The following is a 25,152-nucleotide window of genomic DNA, read 5'->3' as shown; positions in this document are numbered from 1 at the left end:
CAGAGTGAGATCCTGACTTAAAAAGATAAAAAAACAAAAGAGGAGCAACTGATGCTGCAGATTATACTAGCCAGGACTTCAGATGTGAGAGCTGAGGTACCATGTCAGTGGGCTGAAGGCAGGGTGGTAGGCAGGGATGGTCATGGGCTAAGTGTGGAGATTGGGTTTAGGCATCATTGCACACATAAAAAAAAAACCTTATTTTTGGATTTTTTTTTTTTAACTCAACTCTTTATAAAATAGTAAGATATAAAACTCGGAGGGCATAATATTCCCTTAATCTAAGACCATCTTTCTAAACAACCCCTATTCTGTCATTAAAAGTAAAATAAATGTGCAGAGTTGGAAAATAAATGCATCAATTTGTACATAAAGATTTATAGTATTTGTATTTAATAAAAACTTCGTTTTATTTTAATATTTTCTGTTATAAATCTATAAACAAGAAAACAGTCTGGGCACGGTGGCTTGTGCCTATAATCCCAGCACTTTGGGAAGTCAAGGCAGGCAGATCACTTGAGCTCAGGAGTTCAAGACCAGCCTGGACAGCATTGGTGAAACCTCATCTCTACAAAAAATACAAACATTAGATGAGTGTGGTGGCATGTGTCTGTAGTCCCAGCTACTTGGGAGGCTGAAGTGAGTGGGTCACCTGAGCACAGCAGGTCAAGGCAGCAGTGAGACTGAGCCATAATTATGCCACTGTGGGCATTCTTGGGGTTTCTGTGGCCGGCAGCGGCACCCTGCGTCCTGGGTGTGAAGAAAGTGGGGGATCCCCCTGATTTTCCCCTCCTCTAGCTACCAGAGACCTTCTGTCCTACTTCAGTCCTCTGCCCCCTCCTCAGGTGGCTAATGAGGATGGTGAGGAAAACCTCAGAGAACACCCTCCAGGACTCCTTTCACCTCCCTCACTCAAGCAGTTTCTCTCATACGAAGTGAGGCCAAAAAAGAAGAAAAAAAAAAAAGAGGCGAACTCAAAAAACCATCTATGCTGGGAGCGGCCAGTTGGTACCCTTGTAACGAAATCTGTTAGAACAACTTTGCACCCTCCTTAAAGGAAACAGATGATACTGTGCTCCAGCCTGAGTGACAGAGTGAGACTTGTCTCAAAGAAATTTTTAAAAAGAAGAACAATAAAAAAAGAAAGATTATTTAATATCCCACAACCCTGAGGAAATCACTTACCCTGTGGCTATCAGGTATCAGGGGAAATAAGGTTGTAGTGGAAAAAATGATTAAGGTATTTTAAACAGACATTTGTTTCATTATTTGGGACTCAATAATAGAGACTTTAAATATAAATTATGAGTCTAGGGGAATTTTTAATTTCCACAAATGAGAAATAAAATAAGAATATAAACATGTTGGACTTTGAAAGCTTACCTAATGTTTAATAGTTTGCTGAACAATTGGCATATGAAATTAAATACTTTCAAAGTTTCTGAAAGGCACAATTCTCTTCTTCCCGAGCTCAGAGCATTTTGATCAGAATTGTGAGCTTAGAAATGTTCTAAAGGGAGCACAGGACCTTTCATTAGCAATAGAATAATGTATATTTCCATTGACACTAAAAGTTCCCTATCGTAGCTACACATATAACTAAGGAAAACAGAGAGGGACAAAATACAAATAGAATACAGCATTCCAAAACATAGTCCTTAATGAAATGCATACAGTTGTATGGTATCTCAAAGATTCCTATCTAGCTAGAAATGTATTTCTAGGTCTAGATACTTTTAATTCATCCAGTTTCAGAAACCTGTGTGACATTTTAAAAATTCAGCTTCAAATAAAATATAAACTCCACGTTTCAAGGAGGAGCAGAAGAACCAGAGGTTTAATTAATGATAGAAACAAGTCATTTCAAAGATGACAAGTAATGGTATTTTTTAAATAACAGTTTTAGTGGGGTTAACATAAATTACATATAAAGTATATAACGTAAATGTTCCCACAACAAAAAAATAGTATGTGAGGATATGTGAATTAGCTTGATATACTCATTCCATAATATAAACAGATCAAAACATTACATTATATCCTGTAAATATATACAATTATTATTTATCAATTAAAAATAAAAAATACAGTGTGCACTGATAAGTCCTCATGTATGTTTATACCAAGATAATGACCCTTTCATCTCAACCAAAATGTTCCTTGTGCCTCTTTGCATTCACTATCTCCTGTATCCCCCTGTCTGCCTTCTCTCTCCATGTCCCACCTTCAGGCAGCCGCTGACTGCTTTCTCAAATTATAGATTATTTTCTATAATTTTCTAGAGTTTTCTATAAATGGAATCATGAGACAGTACTATTTTAAAAGCTAAATGTGGCCGGGCATTGTGGCTCACTCCTGTAATCCCAGCACTTTGGGAGGAAAAGGAGGGTGGATCACCTGAGGTCAGGAGTTTAAGACCAGCCTGACCAACATGGTGAAACCCTGTCTCTACTAAAAATACACAAAAAAATTAGCCCAGCTACTGGGGAGGCTGAGGCAGGAGAATCACTTGAAACTGGGAGGCGGAGGTTGCAGTGAGCTGAGATCACGCCATTACACTCCATCCTGGGCAACAAGAAGGAATTTCCATCTCAAAAAAGAAAAACAATTAATAAAATTAAATTAAAAGCCAAATTTGGAAGAAATATGAGTGTTTTAGCTGTAATGTTTAAATTGTACCACAACTTTTAAAAAAACTTTTAACTAGTTTGTTTTTCCTTTAGTGTCAGAGTATTACATGCACTTTGGATATGTAAAACATCCAAATATTTTACTATCTATTTGATGGTAATATCTATTTTATCAATTAATATCTATTTTACCGTGTGCTAAAATATTTGGATAACTCCAAAAGACATTCAGTGAAAAGGAAGTTTCTCTTCCACCTCCGACCCTCAGACCTCTAGTTCCTGAGACTGTTTTTCAAAAGACAATTAGAATTATGGGTCTTGTATATCCTTCTAGAAATAGTCTATCCATATATAAGCATCTAGACTCATCAACAAACTAGAACGTGCTCTATCTTCTGTTCTGCACTTAGATTTCTTTTCCATTTAACAGCAGATTTTGAGATGGTTCCATACAAGTCCGTAGAGAATACCTCACTTTCTGTGGCTGCATAATAGTTTATTACGTGGATTTCTTCATTCAGCCCTCTGTTAGTAGACATTTAAATTATCCCTCACCACATCATTTTGCTTTTTAGATAATGAAAGCAATACTGCAGTGAATATCCTTGTTACCATCAACACTCATGTAAATATATACGTAGGCTAAATTCTTAGAAATATCATAACTAGGCCAATTAATGTCATTTTAAATCTTGACAAACAGGCTGGGTGCAGTGGCTCATGCCTGTAATCCCAGCACTTTGGGAGGCCAAGGTGGGTGGATCACCTGAGGTCAGGAGTTTGAGACCATTCTGGCCAACATGGTGAAACCTTATCTCTACTAAAAATACAAAAATTAGCTGGGTATGGTGGCACGTTGGGGGAAGGTTGCAATGAGCCGAGATCATGCCATTGCACTCCAGCCTGGGCCACAGAGTGAGACTCTGTCTCAAAAAAAAAAAAAAAAAAAAATTGATAAATAGGCGGGGCACAATGGCTGTCACCTGTAATCTCAGCACTTTGGTAGACTGAGGTGGGAGGATCACTTGAGCCCAAGAGTTCAAGATCAGTCTAGACAACATATCAAGACTCTGTCTCTACACACACACACACACACACACACACACACACACTTGCCAGGTGTGATGGCACACAGTTGTAGTCCCAGCTACTCAGGAGGCCAAGGTGAGAAGATTGAGCCTAGCAGCTTGAGACTACAGTGAGCCATGATCATGCCATTGCACACTCCAGCCTGGGGGGCAGAGCAAGACCCTGACTCAAAAAAGAAAAGGAGAAATCTTGGTAAAGAGAAGCAAATTGTCCTACAAAGAGGCTAACCACTTCCACAACCCTTATATCACATGCTGTGAATAGAGCTCACACCCTCACCAACACTGTGCACTGTCAGACTTTTTGATCTTTGCCAATCTGATTGGTAAAATTGGTATCTAGCATCATTGATATTTCTTTTTCTTTTCTTTTTTTTTTTTTTTGAGATGGAGTCTTGCTCTGTCATCATGCTGAAGTGCAGTGGTGCAATTTCAGCTCACTGCAACATCTGCCTCCCGGGTTCAAGTGATTCTCCTGCCTCAGCCTCCCGAGTAGCTGGTACTACAGGTGTGTACCACCACACCCAGCTAATTTTTGTATTTTTAATAGAGACGGGGTTCCACCATGTTGGCCAGAATGGTCTCGGTATCCTTACCTCATGATCTGCCCACCTCGACCTCCACAAGTGCCAAGATAATAGTTCTTTATTAATAATACAGTTGAACATCTTTTCCTATGTTTGTGAACCATTGATATTTTTTGCAGTTGTCTCTCTATATATAAAACTTTTTTTTTTTTTTGGCTAGGGCATCTCACTACATTGCCTACTGTATCACTATGTTACTATGTTGCTGGTCTAGAACTTTTGGGCTCAAAGAACCCTCCTGCCTAAGCTTCCCAAGTAGTAAGACATTATTTTAAATCAGTCATTTCCATGCTGCTAGAAAATTTTGATCAAGCTGCCCCTAGCATAGTGCTGGTCAGGACCTCAAAGGATGAGGCAGAAACAAGCTAAACTGTCAGTGTATCTTTTTCTTTCAAGAAATCCTCTGAGGATTTCTAGGGAATCTAGTCATAAAGCTATGTTACAGTATTTATGATTATGTATATAACAGATTTTCTGGCTTGCAGAACTGATTTTGATATTGTTCTTTATTCAGGTTGAAAGTAATGAAAGGTTTTCTATTTGTTCTCATAAACTAGGAGACTTAATTACAATGGAAATAAAAATGGTGTCTTAGTGAGAAGCAAAGCCAAAGAAACACAGTTAGAAAATTTGCTATTTCAGCTGCTACAAGAGTTTGTATCTTGTCTGCTAATTAAACTATACCATAAAAGGGAAATTTAAAAAAAAGAACTGGAATGAATAAAGTGGTAGAAATAGCAATAGTATTCCCTTCAAAGCTATGATGATTTATTTGGAAAATTTTATTAAGTATTGTAAGCTGGAGCAGCTTAACTAGGAGTGAACTTGCACAATATAAAAAAGCAGAATAGCCCCTGTAAAAGCATTGCTTTCAGAAGACTTTGCAATAGGCTTATGATTTGGAACACTGCCTTGTCTTACTTTAAAATGTGAAGGGTACCTCACCTTGTCCTAGAGCCTGCAGGCACTGCTCTGCTGAATTTATGGTATCTCTCATTGACAGGTGTAGTGGTGTTGAGCACTTTATTTTGGAAGTGATCAGGCGTCTCCCTGACATGGAGATGGTGATCAATGTACGAGATTATCCTCAGGTTCCTAAATGGATGGAACCTGCCATCCCAGTCTTCTCCTTCAGTAAGGTAAGTACAGGGAGAGCCACAAGAGGGAATGGAGGGTGGTCCTCTAGGATGTGAGCATGAAATCATTGTCCTGTGATATAGTTTGATGGGTAATGGTAAGGATGAGGACTGAGGTCCGGAAATAGGTCTGTGTCTCTGTTAGCATCACAGTGATTGAGCAAAAGAGGAGATGGAGTTGAGAACTGGTAAGTCATATAACATTGGTTGAGTCTCTTTAAGGCTAGGGATGGAGGCTAGGGTGTGAGAGCCCTGAGAAACCTACAGGAATTAGAGGTGGGACTCAAAGATCCTATAGAGCATAGAAGGAAAGAGTTCAAGAAAGCTTAGAGTTAGGGAATACCTTCATTCAAAAAATGTTTTTTGAGCCAGGCGTGGTGGTTCACGCCTATAATCCCAGCACTTTGGGAGGCCGAGGCGGGTGGACTATGAGATCAAGAGATTGAGACCATCCTGGTCAACAAGGTGAAACACTGTCTCTACTAAAAGTACAAAAATTAGCTGGGCATGGTGGCACATGCCTGTAGTCCCAGCTACTCGGGAGGCTGAGGCAAGAGAATTGCTTGAACCCAGGAGGCGGAGATTGCGGTGAGCCGAGATCATGCCATTTGCACTGCAGCCTGGGTAACAAGAGCGAAACTCCGTCTCAAAAAAAAAACCAAACAACAAAAAAACGTTTTTTGAGCTACTCCTATGTATATAGTCAGCCATAGTGCTGGGTATCATCTGTTTCATCTGTCGCCATATTCCAGGGGCCTGGCATGGCTAAAAGTGAACCTGAAGGTGCTCAATAACTCCACACGGGTTGTGTGCAAACATTGCATAGGAAGGATAGGCCTGAGATAGCCTAGAGGCTATGCAAGGGGGTGATCTTCTAAACTCATCATGGAAGACTGAAGTAGCTAGAACACACCTGTGGGCTTGGGGAATTGGGGGCAAGGAATATCTTGTCAGTGCTCAGGTTCATGTACATGTTGTATTGGAAGGGATAGGCATTGGTTCCCCAAAAACAAGGAAAGTATTCAGGGGTGTGGTGGAGAGGCTGGAATAGAGTGAATGGAAAATTCTATGGGGTAAGAGTAAACTGAGGAAAACCCCATGGAATTTGGGAGAATGAACACTATCTCTGATTTGGTTTGTCCAAAGCAGAGGGAACTTTCAGCCCCACTTCTTCTTTATAATAGTTTACTTTCCCCCTAGACTTGTTTTATTTCCTGTGTTGCAAGTGGGCAGAGGCCACATTTGTGCTGCATTTCCCATGTCTAGCTTCATTCTCAAAAGTGCTTGGTTCCATTGTTTGTTCTGAAACTCACCCGGAAACATAGATAGAGGCTTCCATGTAAGGCAGTAGGGACTTCATGTTTGGTATCTATCTATTGTTTCTGTGGATAATAGAGTATGACCACAGGTCTACCAACTTTCTGTTCATCTTTACTTCCCTCCTGTTTTTTAAATCAGTGACTTCTAGTTTCCAAGGGAGGGTTTTACTCTGTCAACTTTATAGTTAATTGTGCAGCTTCTGTTGAATAGTTGTCATGTTGAAGGTGCTTGATGAATCACATCATTTTTTACATATTTGAGAGAAAGTAAACAGCATATTGCACATGTATTTCCAGTGGAAGAAACAGTAGAGTTACAGGTTTATCAGTGGCCAAATTTTTAACAGAAGTAACTCTAAAAACGAACAAATGGTTTCAAACTTTTCTTTTTTTTTTTTTTTTGAGACAGAGTCTCTCTCTGTCCCAGGCTGGAGTGCAGTGGCACAATCTCAGCTCACTGCAACATCCGTCTCCTGGGTTCAAGCAATTCTCTGCCTCAGCCTCCCGAGCAGCTGGGACTATGGTGCCTGCCACCACACCCAGCTAATTTATTTTGTGTATTTTTCAGTAGAAACAGGGTTTTATCATGTTGATCAGGCTGGTCTCATCAGGTGATCCACCCCCCTCAGCCTCCCAAAGTGCTGGGATTATAGGCAATGAGCCACTGTGCCAGGCCTCAAACTTCTTTCAAAAGATATATGATAACATCCCTTCCTCTCATTCTGCTCATCCATACTTCTGACCCTGATCAATGAATAACCAACCAATGTGAGCCCACAGCATGAGATAACACTAGCTAATATTTATCAAGTGCGTACAATGTGCCAGATACTGTTCTAAGATTTATCAACTAATTTAATATTCAAAATAAGCCTTTTAGGTAGATCATATTATTGATATTATTGTTTCCCTCATTACAATGATAAGGAAGCTGAGGTATAGAACCATTCAGTAACTTGCTAGAGCTGTAGAGAGGTGGAGTCAGCAATGATCTGCCTCTACAGCCCACAGTCTTAACCATTGCACTGTATTTCTTGGCTCCTACTCTCAAAAAAAAAAAAAAAAAAAAAAAACCCACTGGGAAATAACAAAAAACTGGTAAGACAGTGTGAACTCTAAGTGTAAGAGTTAAACAATGAGAGAGCTCTGTGATTATTTAGAGTTGGGAATAGTGTTTCCTTAAATTGAAAACCTTAACAGTATACATCTTCTAGAAAAACAGGATGTGGGGGAACTGAAAAAGTTGACCTTTAATTTGTGATTCTAAATTCTAGACTTCAGTGAGCCCATGACTTCTAATCCATGATCACTTTTGCCTTTTAATGTCTACAGGCTAGACTTTGCAGAATAGGGAAAATATATCTTTGGCAATATGACACTAAACCAAGGCTGTCCAGATCCTGTGGCATGATTGCAGTTGCCTCTTTTCACTCTGTTCCAAGACTGATTTAGAATGACCTGTCTGTTTTTGTTGAAGACATCAGAGTACCATGATATCATGTATCCTGCTTGGACATTTTGGGAAGGGGGACCTGCTGTTTGGCCAATTTATCCTACAGGTCTTGGACGGTGGGACCTCTTCAGAGAAGATCTGGTGAGGTAGGTCCTTTAAAGAGGTTTTATTTTTTCCTCTTTCTGGGTTTTCTTGAAATAAGCCATAGAATATAACCAATTATTTACTTTTAAATGACTAATTTTTAAGTTAAAAATTAAAGACAGCAAACAGTAGCATAAACAATTTGGTATGTGTCTAAAAATATTTACATTATCCATAGAAAGGGCAGAATAACCTATCCTAAACTATCAGCAATGCCTCTCTGGGAGGGATTATCAGAGACTTGTTTTCTATTTTAAATTTTTTTATATTTAAGAGTCTTTAAATAAGAGTGAATTACTTTCATAATAAGAAAAAAATGAATGACGGTGTCACAGGGGAGGATAGAAAATTATTTGGAAGAACATAAACATACGTGGCAATTGAGAGCCAAGTTCTTTAGGCAGGACTGAAGGATCATAAATGCCCCATAAGAATCTCAGGTATAAGCTTATTCCAGATTCTCTCTGATTCATGACAGACGTGCCTTGGCCTGTTGACTCCATTCTGCTATCATTTCAGAATTTAGATTGTGTAGCTCATCCAAGCTGTAGGTATTTCTTACCCAGCTACATTTTACATGATGATTCAAACAACTTTGGTGCTTAATTAAGAAACTTTCAGAAACACAGTCATTATAGGTCTTCCCTCAGGTATAAGGAAAGCAAATAATTCAACCTTGTTCCCATAAATACCCATCACATCTACTAAATGCAGCTGAAAATTCAAAGAGGTAAGGGAATGCTCCCTTCCTGAAGAAACATACAGGGCTGCAGTCCTCAGTGGCAGGAAGAGCCCTTTGTTAGAAAACAAACTTCTCCAGTGGGTATAATTTGGAAAATTTTTAAAATAACAACTTAGTCTCAGATTTTACAGAACTGGAACTAAAAATTGTCTTTGTCCAGCCCTTTATTCCCGGGATAAGGGAATAAAGGCCCAGAAAGGTTTAGTGACCTGGTCAAGGTCAGAAGCAAATCCAGGCCTGAAGTTCCGGTTTTCAAGTGCATTATCCGGCTTACTTTACCACTTAATATTCCTTGTGTTTTCCTGACACTGAGACTGTCATTTTGAGGTTTTGAACATAATTTTCAGAGAGGGGGAAAAAAGGGTGTGGTTTTGGTTGGTTTTGGTTGGTTGTTTTTTGAAATTTTTTGTGGAGATAAGGTCTTGCTATGTTTCCTAGGCTGATCTCAAACTCCCGGGCTCAAGTGATCCTCCCGCCTTGACCTCCCAAAGTGCCGGGATTACAGGCATGAGCCACCACACTTAGCTGAAAAAAAGGTTTAAAATTTTTTTTCCCCTAAGTTATTCTTGGCCTTAGTTTTCTAATCCTTTTTTTTTTTTTAATTTCCCTCAGGTGCTTGTAAATAGCCTTTTCACATTCTTCTTTTTGTAGCTCTTTTCCCACCTGCCATGCAGCTGCCTTGTTTTTAAAATCTTCGAAAACATTTTTACTATGAAGCCTATGTATGCTCATAAAATTTTACAAATTCAACCTTAGGCAACTTTCCCCCCAACTTATTGGTATATATAAGTAATCTTTCCATGTCAGTACATATGAAACAGACACATCAATTTATTTATTTATATAATATTTATTTATTTAAGAGGCAGGATCTCACTATGTTGCCCAGGCCGGACCCAAACTCCTGGGGTCAGGTGTTATCCAGTTACTCCACTGTGTAGTTATTGATAACATTTCCCCCTTGTAAACTAGTAAGCAATTTTTAGGCAGATAGAATGTTTTAAAGCCTAATATTATATAAATACTTTTTTCTTTTGATACCTTCCCATTTTATTCAATTGTATTTATTCGTGGTTATAGAATTGCAATTTTTTTTTTGGAACCCTCCATTAGAATCTCTAGTGATGTTCATTTATTACTTTGAAAATTTAATAATCTGCTTGTTTATCTGCATTGATGTTTGCCTGCCACTCTTCAGTCTATTTTTCTAATATTTTGGGAGTTTGTGCCCACTGACTTATATTTCACTCTGTAGGAGAATTCATGTTCTCTACAGATTTAAAGATTTCGTTTGCTGCTGTCAGAGAGGGTTTAAAAAAGAGGGCTGGAGTAGCACCAGGCTTGGTGGCCACTGTTAGCACTTGCCTGGGGAAACAAGTCCTAGCCTAGGTATTTTGAAGGATGATGGGTAGGTTAGGATAACGAAAGAGAGAGAAAACAGTGATACACAGTTTGGGTCTGTGTATATTAAACACAACTTTCCCAGGGACCAAGGAAATAGTAACTTTGAGTGTAAATTGATACATTTTTGTTAGGTAGTTTGACAATATGTATCAGAATTGGAAATGTATACTGTGTATCCTTTAACCCAGCTGTTTCACATCTAGAATGTATTGTAAGGAATTAATTAGACAAGTGTGCAAAGATGTGTGTACAAGGATGTTTACTACCATGTTGTTTCTTAGAGCAGAAAGTTAGACAACACCTAAAAGCCCATCAATAAAGGATGAAGTAAATCAAAGCATGACTATAAAATGGAATGTTTGCAGTGAGTCTTTGCCAGAGATTATAAAATGGAATATTGTGCATGAATGGAAAGGCAGTGTAGGGTTAAAAACTCTGGGTTCAATTCCTGGCTCTTATCAGCTGCATGACTCTGGCAAGTTGCTTAACCTCTGAAGGACCTCATTTGTAAAATAGGGATGATAAAACCTACCTCTTAAAGAGTGTGAGAATGATTTGATATATATAAAGCACTTAGAACAATGTCTGTAACATAGTAAAGTGCTATATGGATGTTGGCTGTTATTATTATTTATATTTCCTATTAAAAATGTTACCTAATGGTATGTATGGTATGACCTCTGTTACATGGTTAGCAGCAAACTTCACAGCAGCAAACTTTCTTAGTGCTGCTGACATTTGGGGCTGGATAATTCTTTGTCATGGGAGCTGTCTACTATAGGATTGTTTATCAGCATCTCTGATCTTTACCCAATAAATGCCAATAGCAGTCCCCTAGTAGTAACAACGTCTACAGACATGGCCAAATATCCCCTGGGTGGAAGGGATGGGCAAAATTACCCCCAGTTGAAAGCTACTGGAGGTAATGGAGAAACTTAGGATATAAACTTTCTTTTTTTTTTTTTGAGATGGAGTTTCGCTGTTGTTACCCAGGCTGGAGTGCAATGGCATGACCTTGGCTCACCGCAACCTCTGCCTTCTGGGTTCAAGCAATTCTCCTGCCTCAGCTTCCCGAGCAGCTGGGACTACAGGCGCGCACCACCATGCCCAGCTAATTATTGTATTTTTAGTAGAGACGGGGTTTCACCTTGTTGACCAGGATGGTATCCATCTCTTGACCTTGTGATCCACCTGCCTCAGCCTCCCAAAGTGCTGAGATTATAGGCATGAGCCACCGCACCCGGCAGGATATAAACTTTCTAGGCATAGTTCCTTTTCAGATACATATAATGTCACACTGCTCATTTTCACTCAGCTGAGAATTCCGCTCAGTATTTTGAAATAGGAAGAAATGATTGCGAGGAAATTCTTGGCTAAAATGTTACAGTGTTACCTGTGGATAGGGAGATTCCAGATGATTTTTTACTTTAATCTTTATGCTTTTTCATGAGAACTTTGCATGAGGAGCATGGAACATTTTCCACTAAAAATACAACAAAAAAAATCCAGTGCTATAGTGTTTCTGTTTGGGGAGGAAGAAGTATGGGGAAAAACCAAATAGTTCTGGCCTTAGACTGTAGAATCAGGTAAAGGTGATCCAGCCAGAGAGGGCCAGAGGATGAGCCAGATTGGCTGAGGGTGGAGGTCTGAGGTCCTGGAAAATACTGAGCAGCATTCTCAGCTTAGGAAAAATGGGCAGTGTGACATTATATGTATCTGAAAAGGACCTATGCCTAGAAAGTTTATATCCTAAGTTTCTCCATTACCGTAATACAGCCCACCAATCCCTCATTAACTTCAGTTCAGCCTTCCCCTCTTGCAGAGGAAGATGCTGTGCAGACTTCTGTGCAGGGAGGGTTTATACAAAGAAAGTTAAGCATGATGCATCTGTGAGCTAGCACTTTCAGCAAGGAAGGCTGGTCATAGTAATGTGTACTGAGACCTGAGTTTCAAGGACTTTATCTTTATACACTACTTTGTCCGGCTTTGAGAATACCAGGTTGCTTTCCAAATATCAGACTAAATCTGATGACACTTTCCACCTATTGAAAACACAAAATCAGAGAGTGATTTCCGTTTTAATTTCTGATGCCCTTTTTTTTCCAGTTCTGTTTACATAATTAATTTCATCAATAGCACCCTACTTAAAGTATAGAGGAAATCCACATTTGCCAAATTATAAACCGACCTAATCGTGACCTTCAGGGTTTGGGGGCTTTTCTTTCAATGTTGTTAACTTGTTAATAGGGAGTAGATTGTAGATATAACTGGGTAGCACCTCCAGAGCAATGAAATGATAGCAAAAGGAAACAAAGTGTCTTTTAGGGATTTTTCTTTTAAGTAGCTTTGATCAGACTTATTTAGAAATATAAAGCTCAGAAATAATCTCCAGAAATGGTTAAAGCGCATTCTTACATAGTTGAAAAAGATATATTGAAACGAATTAAATTCTGTATTCTTAGGTCAGCAGCACAGTGGCCATGGAAGAAGAAAAACTCTACAGCATATTTCCGAGGATCGAGGTGAGTTACTTTTTGACATTTTACAAAGATATTCTTCCAAGTAATATAAAATGTAAGTAATCATGAGGGTATGACAAACTCTGTAGTTCAAAGGGAAAGCTAAGGTAACCAAGAAAGAAATGTGGAGTCCCAATTTTAGATTTGAGAATAATTCAAATTATTTGACCAAATTGCCATTGATTGAGTTGATCTTCATAGAAGTAAAGTTCATCCATTTCAGTCCTCTAACAGATATTTTACATAGTGTCACAAATGTGTCTGGCATTGATTGTGTAATGTCAAACAGAACAGATGAGTGTCTTACAGTCCCTAGGAGTAGCTTATGATCATGCCACGGTCACTCTGTTGGTTAATGCGGAGCAGGACTCATCACATCTCTTGACTGCCTTTTTTATCAGACCATGCAGCTGCCATATAGTCGTTAGGAGAACAGACTGAGACTGCTGAAAATGAAGATGGGAGCAGGGAGGAAAGAGAAGAGAAACATGGCAAAGGTAGTAGGAGGCCCCTGTGTTGTTCAGCTCCATATTCCCAGTGCCAAGAACAGTTCCTGGCATGTAGATGTGCAATAAATATCTGTGGAGCAGATGAATAGAAAAGGCTGTAAAGGGAGAAGGGTTTCGTAGTTTTAGCAAGTGAGTCCTTGCCAGAGATTATACTCTCTCTTCATCCTCCTCTTCACTTGGCAGATAGACTTTAGGATGTAAATGGATTAACCAGCCACTATGTCCTGTTTCTTATTAACTTCTCTGATTCTTAAATCTTGAGGTCACAGATTAACTTGAGGATCATGTCTGGACTTCAAGAGTTTTAGGAAATTATGTGGGGATATATACATTTTTCTGGAAAGGAGAGGGAGTTGGTTCATAGTTCTGAACAGATTATCCAGGAATCCATGATGTCTCACATGTCAAGACCCTCTGCTACTTGGAAAATCACTAGAAATTTTTCCACATATAGTCATCAGGTTTTTAAGCCCTTTAGTTTTTGTGCATTTTTTTATAAATTGAATATTATATTGGACTGTACAGAACATACATAACAAAAGTCATGCAGCTGTTTTGGTGAGTGCTGACTACCAAGTCTCACAGTTAGGAGCACCAGTGATTATAGAAGCTACATGAACTTTCCTAAAAGGAAAATCATTCCCTGGGATTTGACTATAGTGACCCAAACAACATACCCTTTAAGACCAAATGCAAGCAAAGAAGAGCCAAGCAATCCAGCCCTAAAGGTAGAGAGGGGACTAGCTCTGAACGATCTAGATGCTGCGGTACTCAGCATCTTCCTCTGCTGTCTCGACACCAGTGAATTGTCCATTTGTGCAGAGGCATTCCACAGGGTCCTAGTTCCGCTCATCTTTTAGGGATTGGGAACAGTATTCTAATATAGGCCACACAGTTTTATGTCACGTGTTTCTTTTATAGGACAAGTCCAGAACGAGATCCTCTCATTCTTCTGTCTCGGAAAAATCCGAAACTTGTTGATGCAGAATACACCAAAAACCAGGCCTGGAAATCTATGAAAGTAATCACCAGTCATCTGACTAGAACTACAGCAGTGAACATTCTCACTCAAAGAACATTGCCACCTGAGTAGAATTTGAGATTAGGTTTCCTCTCAGTGGTGAGGTGAATGTAGAGAAAGTTCTATGAACCAGCATTAGCATATATGTAAATTCTCCTTTTTCAAACTTACATTGCTTTTCTGGCCATATTATGACTAGTATATTACACTACTTTGAAGATTTAAACCAGGGGTCACACCCTTTTCCCAGAAAGGGCCAAATAGTAAATATTGTAGGTTTTGCAGGTTGTATGGTCTCTGTTGTAGTTGCTAACAGCAGTATGAAAGCAGCCATAGGCAGTTTGTAAATGAATGAGCCTGGCAGTGTTCTTATAAAAACTTTATTTATGGGCAGTGAAATTTGAATTTCATGTAATTTTAAGTTGTCATAAGATATTCTTCTTTTGCCTTTTTTTAACCATTTGAAATGTAAACATTTATTGGTCTGTAACAAAAACAAGCAGTGGGTCAGATTTGGCCTGTGGGTTGTAGTTTGCCAACCCCTGGTTTAAATCAATGGTCTCAACCCTGGCTGTGCAATACAACCAGAGAGCTTAAAATTGAATCAGGATCTCTGGGGATGGTGTCTAGGAATCTTCATTTCTTTACAACTTTTCAAGTGATTCTAAGGTGAAGCCAAACATGGGATCCATGGTTTACAGTCCACTCTCTCCTCTTAATGCCCCATGGCTTTTTGCCTTAATCAAAGAAATTAAAGTCCTAAATTTCTTCATATTAAATTTCCATACCCTATATGAGGATGCTATGAGAAAAAGCTTTAGACTTCCTGGGAGAAAACTAAGTAAATCTGAGGTGCGTGTATGATTTCACGCAGTTTTAATCAGACAGAGGCAAGTGAGCTTAAGAAACTGTTAAATAATAAAAATATGAAAAATGTATTCATTCAGAACACAGGTTATTAGCATCTACTGTGGGAGGCTACAGAAGCAAACAAAACTTGTTCCCTCATCAAGGAGTCTACCATGTGCTAAGGTGGATGGATTGTACATGGGGATCAAACTCAGATGTCCCCAGGGGCCAGCAGATGATGTCAAGGGGTGAGCAAGAGAGAGTAATAACAGTTCCAAATGTTAATAAGAGCCCAGTTTGCCAGATCTTCCTTTTTATTCTCCAAGAAAGTTTGGAAATCTGGATTTTTGCAAGTATCCTACCACCTATAAATGTTGGCAATGATTTGACTTTTTAAAAAATACTTCGTATGCCCAAATTTGAGCATGGGCTATATACATCCCTAAGACCATCAGCTAGCACTTGGGACCTTCTCTGCATACATAAGTTACACAAAGGGAAGTGTGCTGCAGACTGTGACATATGAATTCAAAGGAGGGCAACATGGCTTTAGGTGAACTTAAACTCTAAAATCAGACCGGGCCCTGGATAAAACCCTGGCTCATCTATTTAGAGCCACATTTTGAGCCTTAGCTTCTGCATTTATGTAATGGAAATAATAATGTCTCCTGTGTATATTGATTATGAAGCTTAAATGAGGTAATGCTGATAAAATGTTTAACAATGCTTGCTGCGCAATGATCACCAATAAATGCTGTTGCTGCTAATACTAATAATGTCCTTTCCAATTAAAGGATACCTTAGGAAAGCCTGCTGCTAAGGATGTCCATCTTGTGGATCACTGCAAATACAAGTAAGATTTCCAGGACTCCTGACTCTCTTGGTTTCCATATTGCTTTTGAAATAGCTTCACTTTGGGTGAGAACTTTAATATAAAGGCCCAGCTGCAGTGTATGAAAGTTGCACTAATTCATTTCATTGGCTTTTCCTGAGGGCCTATGTGCACTGACCCGAGTTCTGCAGGGACTGTAGAGAAGAACAGAACATTTTTCCTGCTTCCACACAGCTGCGTGCTAGTAATCACAGTAATGGAATTACCTCTCCATATGTCCCACCCACCCAATAGTTGAAGTTAGAATAAATATTTCTCTGATTAATAAATATTAGAATTATTATCCTGGTATGGTGGCATGGTCCTGTAGTCTTTGCTACTTGGAAGGCTGAGGTAGGAGGATCCTTTGAGCCCAAGAGTTCAAAACCAGCCTGGGCTACATAGTGAGATCCTGTCTCTAAGAGAAATAAAATAAAATTCTGGGACTAAGAATTAGATGAACAGGTAAAACCAGGTCTAGAGGAGGACAGTGGTGGTGGGGGTGACTCAGAGATAAGAGTGCCAGTGACACACAGAGTAGCAACTACATGATAAAAGCAACTCTGCTTGGAGACAGAAGCATGCATAAGAAATGCTGAGAAGACAGCTTCCCCCCACCCCCATGGGCATTTCTTTGAAAATTGATTAGGTTTTCATCATTCTCCTCTGCATATCAGAGGTTCCCAACCCCCGAGCCATGGTACTGGTCTGTTAGGCATTGGGCAAGCTAGCATTACCGCCCGAGCTCTGCCTTCTGTCAGATCAGCCTTGGCATTAGATTCTCAAAGAAGCACAAACCATATTGTGAACTGCGCATGCAAGGGATCTAGGTTGCGTGCTCCTTATGAGAATCTAACTAATGCTTGATGATCTGAGGTGGAACAGTTTCATCCAAAACCATCTCCCCACACTGCCCATCCATGGAAAAAATGTCTCCCATGAAACTGGTTGGGGACCACTACTCTACAAGAGAAGAAGGTGATGTCCAGGAAGCAGTGGAGACCTTTGACCAGATGGAGTACACTAGAGGAAATATAAGGCTTTGGGAGGCTATGACTAGTTAGAGACATTAGGCTTAGAAAGGCTTGTGAAATTTTTTTCACTCATTATATTTTATGTTTACCATTGAACATTTATTTTCTCAAATATGTTCCAAATTTACAACAAGCTGTCATTTCCTTCTGAGCCCTGTATCCACTCTACCCGGCACCCAGCTCCTGACCCTATCTAGATCTGTCTAGAGAAAATATCCCCTATTTTTCATCACTCTGACATTCCCAGAGCAACCTGTAGTCCTAACCCTAGTAAAGCAAGGAATTGATCGAATCCTGTTAGGAACATACTAATGTGTCTTTGAAAACTCAAAATGGAAAGAGAATGGAGAGGAATGATAAAAGGAAAGAAGGGGAGGAGAGATTAAGCATAAAAGGTAGTATTTATGGCAGCAGACATACAGTATCAAATGTATTTTGTTCGTTTTTCCCCAGGTATCTGTTTAATTTTCGGGGTGTAGCTGCAAGTTTCCGGTTTAAACATCTCTTCCTGTGTGGTTCACTTGTTTTCCATGTTGGTGATGAGTGGCTAGAGTTCTTCTATCCACAACTGAAGCCATGGGTTCACTATATCCCAGTCAAAACAGATCTCTCCAATGTCCAGTAAGCAATTATTCCCCAATGAAGACTTTCTAAAGACCCTTGCAATCTGCTTTAAAAAAAATTCAATAACTATGTAAATGCCTTAAATCCAGTCATGTAAGACATTTAGTCCTATGATTTTTTTCCACTGAAAGCTTTTTTTCCCCTTGGTTTGCACATATAGTATGGCATTATTATCCAAGTAGGCTATAAGTGGAATTTAATTTGAAAAAGTGCTTTAATACTGGTTTCAAATGAAACATTCAGACAAAATGAAGTGAAAAAGCTCTAATCTCTCAAAGACTAAAGATAGGGATATTCAATCTTATTATATTGTCAAAAGGATTTTCAGATACAGCATGAGAATTGACTCAAGTGAAGCTTAGGCAAATTTCCTGTCATGATGGGAGGAGCTAGGAAGAGGTAGAGAGAAGGGCCAGAAATGTGAACCTACTTCACTCTTCTGGTGCCCAGAGCAAGAATTTGGAGACAAGGATGGAAATTATATTTCACTCTTTATATATACAAATATAGTGAAATATATATAGAGAGAGAATAACTTCTGTATTTTCTCAAATATGCCCCAAATCTACAATAGGCTGCCTTTAATCAGAATGTGAGCTTTTTTTGTTATTATTTTGTTCTTGAGAGGACCCTGATACCTTTGCTTTAAAGAAATAACCCACCATCCACATATCTAAAATTATCTGTAGACCTCAATCTATATGGTCTTTCTGACTTCATGCTAATGAGGTTGGTCTGTATTTCAGAGTCTAATAATTCTTTTCATTTTAGAGAGCTGTTACAATTTGTAAAGGCAAATGATGATGTAGCTCAAGAGATTGCTGAAAGGTGAGTTCTGTTCATTTTCTCTTTCCACTTTATCATCCCCATTATGCCCTAGCTAAAGTTATCTGAATATTGTTACCATGGTGATATCTGCATTTCATCCTCATTATATGGAGATAATTCAGAACTAAAGCTGTCCTGGGGGAAAACATACACATGCCTACCTGTGCCAAGCTTTATAGGGGTGGACTGAAATCTTTGAGGTAAACAGGTACTTTTTATGAACATTGGCTGTTTATATGCTTCTTTTAAAGAAAAAAGAGGTTAAGTTCTATTGCTACATGCATGTATGTGGATGTGATTGCCAGAGGGTTGGTTCTTGAGGCTTAAATGAATTAATTTATATAAAATACTCTGAATAATGCTTGGCACAAGGTAAGCACTCAAATGTAGACTGTTATTATTATTCAATTTTGTGCTTTAACATTTTCCTCTTAAATCTTGTCTCTAGGGGAAGCCAGTTTATTAGGAACCACTTGCAGATGGATGACATCACCTGTTACTGGGAGAACCTCTTGACTGAATACTCTAAATTCTTGTCTTACAATGTAACAAGAAGGAAAGGTTATGATCAGATTATTCCCAAAATGTTGAAAACTGAACTATAGTAGTCATCATAGGACCACAGTCCTCTCTGTAGCAACAGACCTCAGATATCCTATGGTGAGAAGCTTACCATAAGCTGGGCACCCATATCTTGAATACCTGTTACCAAGCCAAATACCTGATTTTCCTTATCATGCTGCACTCGAAGCAGTTCTTGAGAAAGATTTAAAATGTGTCTAATCCACTGTGTCTAATCAATTTTTGGATGAATAAGGACCAGAAATCATGAGATGTGGATTTTGAATGCAACTCTACCTTTCATTTTCTTAAGACCAATCACTGCTTGTGCCTCAGGTCATCCATCTGTGTGTGTCCATCACTGTGAAATTGACTGTGTCCATATGATGATGCCCTTTGTCCCATTATTTGGAGCAGAAAATTCATCATTTGGAAGTAGTACAACTCATTGCTGAAATTGTGAAATTATTCTAGGCATGATTCTCTGTCGCTTTATTTTAATGGAGGAAACCCTATGGGGTTTATGAATAATACTTGGGGATCATTCTCTGAACTGTCTAAGGAAGCGGTAGCCATGCCACACAATGATGTAGGAGTTCTCTTTTGTAAAAGCATAAACTCTGTTACTCAGGAGGTTTCTATAATGCCCCAGAAAGAGGTCAATTGCATAAGTAATTATTGCAATTGGATTTCAGGTTCCCTTTTTGTGCCTTCATGCCCTACTTCTTAATGTCTCTCTAAAGAAAAAAAAAAAAGACAAATGCCTCTTAATAAATTTAGGAAGTATTCCTCATTCTTTAATAGAACTATATATAGAGCAGCAGCTCCTCCGCACCCTTTGCACACCTTTAATATTTTTCCTTCTTAAGTTGATCACCGCAGGGGTCATTGACACTCTGTCTTGCAGGAACCACAAGGAGTCTTCGTATGTAAACGTGCCATTCAGTTGGTAGTTTAGAGCATTCACCTTCAAATATATAGAAGATATTTGTTTTAGTACAAATCCATATTGGAGTGACTCCTTTTTCATTTTTTTAAAAAGACATTTTGGGTAGTAGTTTAACCTCTCTAACATGAAGAAAAATGTTGAGATTAAAGCTCTGGAGTCTGATGACTTAGAACTATCCTTGACTCTTAGGCCCAACCTTTCCACAGAGAAATCACCTCTCTTCCTTTGTCTCTTAAGAACTATTTGGTATTTACTAGTTTCAGAATTAGTAAATTTGAGATTCAGTCACATAAAATCAGACATTCCATTTGTCAGCAATGTATTTGGCTTTTTAAACTTCTTTCCACAAAATTTTAAGTCTAATGACCTTTTTAGAGAAGTTGAACATCCCTGGTAAGATCATTTCATGGAATAAGAAGATGTTTAAAGTTGGATTTTTTTTTTCCGAGTACTAGCAATGCAAAGGGACCGTGTTCTTAGGTGCTATAAGTCTAGCAATAGGCAGTCCAGATTGCTGAGTTGTACTATGGTTTTGCCTGATCACTATGAGGTCCTACTAGGTGTAATCATTCTCTCTGTGTTTTAATTTCCTCTCATTAAAATAGAAACAAAATCTTCTATCTTTTAGATTAGGAGCTGAAGATTCATTTCCCTGGGATGTTCCCCATTTAGCTTCAAGTTGCAGCTCAAACATCACCTTCTTTCTGACTCCTTTCATTCATTCCTCAAGGCAGTTAGGGGCTACCATAGTACTTTGCTTATGTCTGTATTTTATGCCATCACTGTAATTGCTTGACTGTTTCTCCTACTGTTCTGTGAGCTTATTAACATGTGAGAATCTAGTTTTACTCATCTTGATGTCTCCATGATCCAGCACAGTGCCTCACATAGAGTAGATCCCAAATAACTGTTGGGTGGGTGGACAGATGGAGGAATGGAGACAGTTGGCTTAACTAGATCCTATATACAGATTGTTACTGGCTTCAAAGGATGATTAGATAAGACTGTAAGAACTGGATCCATGTAAATCCTCACCTGCCCTTTGAAGAACCAATAAGGGATCTTTGTCTTTAAATATAACAAATGTTATTCAGATTTTGTACTTGTCTGTTTACCTCAGTGTACATGATATGAGGATGGTGTGTAACTATGTAAAATGTTTGTTTTTGAAAATAATTTGTTTCCCCACGACTTTTGAAGGTTTTATTTGTTGTCATTATTACTAATTCAGTCCCAAATTTACCCTTTCCTTTTCAGAGAGCTAATGGCCATGCTTTTTATCAAGGAAAGAATAGTTTATTTGAATGAAACAGGATACTTGGATAACACAAATAATGCTTTTTCTTTCTTTATTTTGGGAGTGTTATCTATGTGCTGTCAGTGACTCACCTTATTCTACTCTATCCAGTCAGATTTTCCTAGTTGTCAAGAACAGAAACTGCCTCTAGCTAGTTTAAGCAAAGTAACTTGCTAGAAGGATATGAGAGCATCTTGTGGAATCTAAACAAATTTCATAGTGGTCAGAAGGACAGAAGCAAGGGCACCTCCAGGAATCTCAGCAATAATTTTGACTGTTTCCAGGGTGCTGCTATACTGTAGTTCCATTGCCTATTAGGCTCTGTCTCAGCCCAAAATTCCCAAGAGCAAAAAATTTAATGGGCTCATTTGAGTCACCTCCAAGAGCTCCCTACACTTAACCTGTACACTGTCTACAAACAAGAGTAAAAACAGGCCAGACACCATGGCTTACACCTGTAATCACAGCTCTTCAGGAGGCTGAGGCAGAAGGATCACTTGTGCCCAGGAGTTCAAGACCAGCCTGGGCAATATGGTGAGACCTTGGCTCTACAGGAAAAAAAAAAAAAAGAGGCAGGAGGATAGCTTTAGCTCAGGATGTTGAGGCTGCAATAAACCATGATCAAGCCACTGCACTCCCACCTGGGCAATGGGAGTGAGACACTGTTTCAAAAAAAAAGAAAGCACAGATACACAAAAGTCTATCTTTACATGCATCTGAAGATACCCTCTCTTAGGATAATCTTACTGCATCCAGAGGTAAGATGCTGTGGATGGAACAGAGTTACATTTACAGGTCACTCATTTAATACTTGCCAGATACTTCTTAAGCATCTACTATGCACAGAGATAAGGAAAGTTTACAAGAGGCTCCCTAACCTCAAGGGGCTGTGTTGTTAAGATGATAAACAATATGAGAGGCATCAGATATACATGGAAGGTGATTAAGGCAACAGGAGTGCCGATTATTCATGAAGACAATGTGGATCTGGAGTTTAGAGGAAGAAGAAACTTCCAACTGGAGAAGATGGGAAACTTTGTGGAGGTAAAAATTAATTTACACCACAAAGGATGAGTAAATGAAATGGTCTTTGGAGTTCTCAAAATTCATTCTCTCTAGCTGTGGGAAAGTTTTATATATAATGTAACAAAATGTAAAAGAGTAGCAAGGGCAGTACTTGGTGAACCTGGCAGGAAAGGGAACCTGCTAACCCCTGGGGAAAAAATTCACTATGAAGGAAGAAACTACTGGGTTCTATAAACAGAATTCAGCAACAAGGGCTAAAGGTAGAAGAATGGTGTTCCAAGAAGTATGGTGACTGCACTGAAATCCTTCCCTGCTGGCAAACACAAGTCCTGGGGAATAAGCCAGCCATGTGTGAAACAGTCCAGTAAACCCCGTAACACCTTCTGCCTTAGACCAAGCATGTCCAACTCATGGCTTACAAGCTGCAGGTGGCCAAGGAAAGTAGTGAATGTGGCCCAACACAAATTTGCTAACATTCTTAAAACATGAGATGTATGCATGAACTTTTTTTTTTTTTAGCTCATCAGCTACATTTAGTGTTATGTGTGGCCCAAGATAATTCTCCATTTTCCAATGTGGCCTAGGAAAGCCAAAAGATTGGACACTCCTGGATTAGACTGTGTTGATCTGAGAACCTTCAAAAAGAACAGACTACAGGGCTGGGCACAGTGCCTCACACCTGTAATCCCAGCACATTGGAAGGCTTAGGCAGCCAGATCACTTGAGGCCAAGAGTTTAAGACCAGCCTGGCCAACACGGTGAAATGCCATCTTTACTAAAAATACAAAAATTAGCTGGGAGTGGTGGCACATGCCTATAATCCCAGCTACTTGGGAGGCTGAGACACAAGAATTGCTTTAACTTAGGAGGCAGAGGTTGTGGGGAGCCAAGATCATGCCACTGCCCTCCAGCCTGGGCAACAGAGCTAAGACTGTATCCAAAAAAAGAAAAGAAAAAGAAAGCAAGACTACAGAGGAGGGTGAGTATTTCCCTCATGGTAAAAGAAGGGAAGCCCTAAGGGATTGGGGAAGCAGGAAACGTGGGAGGGCTCAAGATGGAAGAGCAGCAACAGTGTAAGCAGCAGCCAAAGGACTGGGGACTTTTTTTTAAGGTATTAAGTAGCAAAAGGAACCTTACAAATTAGTCTTCAGTTACCCAAAGGAGAAACAAGTTACGGAGTTTAAAATTTGCCTGTTAATATAACCTCATCTACAGGCTAGTAAATCCTGGGGCATTTGAGCTGTATATAAAGGATTTCGTAAGTATCCTCCCAACCCTCCTACCCATTTCAACCTTCCCAACCTACCCAAACCCTCCTACCCATTTCAAGTCCTCCCTCATCCCAGAATAATTGTGGGGTCATCTTAAGCATTTAGCTCTTTCTACATATAGGTTAGAAACAGACCGTACAGCCATTTTCTTGGGCTTTCAGGCCTTGGTACCTTATCTTAGTGCCCACCTCTACCTAACATGGGATAAGCAGCAACCCAGAGCCAGAAGTCAGGGGATCTGAATTATTCATTCGACAAATACTTACTGAGCACCTACTACGGTTCTAGGTCCTGGAGGTACAGAGATGAATATATTTGGTATCTGACCTCAAGGATAGTTTATTGAGACAGATTAACAAATAGGAAATTATGATGCAGTATAGTAAGTGCTACGATGGGTGCTGAATCAAATCTTGTCTCCCAGAGTAGTTTTCATGGAGCTGTCACTAATTCAGCTGGTCATTCTAGTCAGTCACTTCTTGGGGACTTATGTGTAGAATTTCCAGCTATCAAACTCCGTAAGTCTACTTACTGTACACTACCACACTACTACTACTACTACAGTGTGGCAATTATGATTTACAACTAGAAAGGAATAAAGGAGGTGACGGGATTGCCAGTGAGTAAGGGAGTATGCTTCTTAACAAGGATTAAATGAAATTACACAAATATTGAGAATATTTAAGATGCATTCATTTTAATGAAAACTATACTTCGAAGCATATGTTTGCAGAGGTAGTGACAGGAAATTATTGCTGGACTATCAAATACTTGATAGAAATTCCAGAAATTTTCCTGCCTTTTGAGAAGCAGTACACACATATGAACTAAAGGGAGTGAAATCTACCTTATGAAGACCTGCCAAAAAACTGATTCTTCAAAAAAGTGTTCTCGAAATCTTGGTGTAACTGGCACCAAGACCCATTTCCAATGGCTCGTTTTTTTAGGAAAGAAAACCGACAAGGTACAAACGGACCCCGCCCAGTGTGGAAGGCTTCTCGAATGTCGGCAGAGTAGGTTGGACTTGTTTTTGCACAAATCGCCTTTCCCTCTTTCTGTACCCCACTTGCACTTGAATATTGCACTTTCTTCCTCATTTAAGCGGGATTCCTGGCATTTTAAATACGATAAATTACTTTAACCTGTTACCACCTCGAGCTGAACGTAACCAGCCGCAGACTCCGTTTGTATGACCCAGGAGCCACTGAGACACGGAGCAAAGACCTGGCCGGATCACACTGAGCTTCACCTCCAGCAGCCAACTCACTTCCGGGGGTGGACTCAGCACAG

General features: G+C 39.3%; 1 protein-coding gene and 1 long non-coding RNA gene across 4 annotated transcripts in view; one reads left to right on the top strand and one right to left on the bottom strand.

The window, feature by feature from the left end:
* The window catches only part of POGLUT1 (protein O-glucosyltransferase 1), a 29,405-nt gene extending 7,946 nt beyond the window's left edge, over positions 1-21,459 (top strand). For 2 of the 3 annotated variants that reach the window (XM_035274108.2, XM_035274107.3), the window contains 8 exons: positions 5,309-5,444; positions 8,238-8,359; positions 12,966-13,025; positions 14,453-14,552; positions 16,196-16,254; positions 17,760-17,927; positions 18,702-18,758; positions 19,207-21,459. In XM_035274108.2, the coding sequence (XP_035129999.1) occupies positions 5,309-5,444; positions 8,238-8,359; positions 12,966-13,025; positions 14,453-14,552; positions 16,196-16,254; positions 17,760-17,927; positions 18,702-18,758; positions 19,207-19,363 (859 nt within the window). In that variant the 3' untranslated portion in view covers positions 19,364-21,459. The remainder of the gene's footprint in view (positions 1-5,308; positions 5,445-8,237; positions 8,360-12,965; positions 13,026-14,452; positions 14,553-16,195; positions 16,255-17,759; positions 17,928-18,701; positions 18,759-19,206) is intronic. The other variant, XM_035274111.3, reaches the window with a different exon arrangement.
* On the bottom strand, positions 20,095-25,133 carry LOC118147722 (uncharacterized). The gene is made up of 2 exons (XR_013527615.1): positions 25,015-25,133; positions 20,095-20,286 (listed from the first exon to the last, which is right to left on the bottom strand). It is a non-coding gene; the product is annotated as an uncharacterized LOC118147722 (long non-coding RNA).
* Between the last annotated feature and the right edge of the window lie 19 nt (positions 25,134-25,152).

This window comes from Callithrix jacchus, chromosome 15 (assembly GCF_049354715.1).
Source record: "Callithrix jacchus isolate 240 chromosome 15, calJac240_pri, whole genome shotgun sequence".
Classification (NCBI taxonomy): domain Eukaryota; kingdom Metazoa; phylum Chordata; class Mammalia; order Primates; family Cebidae; genus Callithrix; species Callithrix jacchus.
This window is presented reverse-complemented; position numbering and strand designations above follow the sequence as displayed.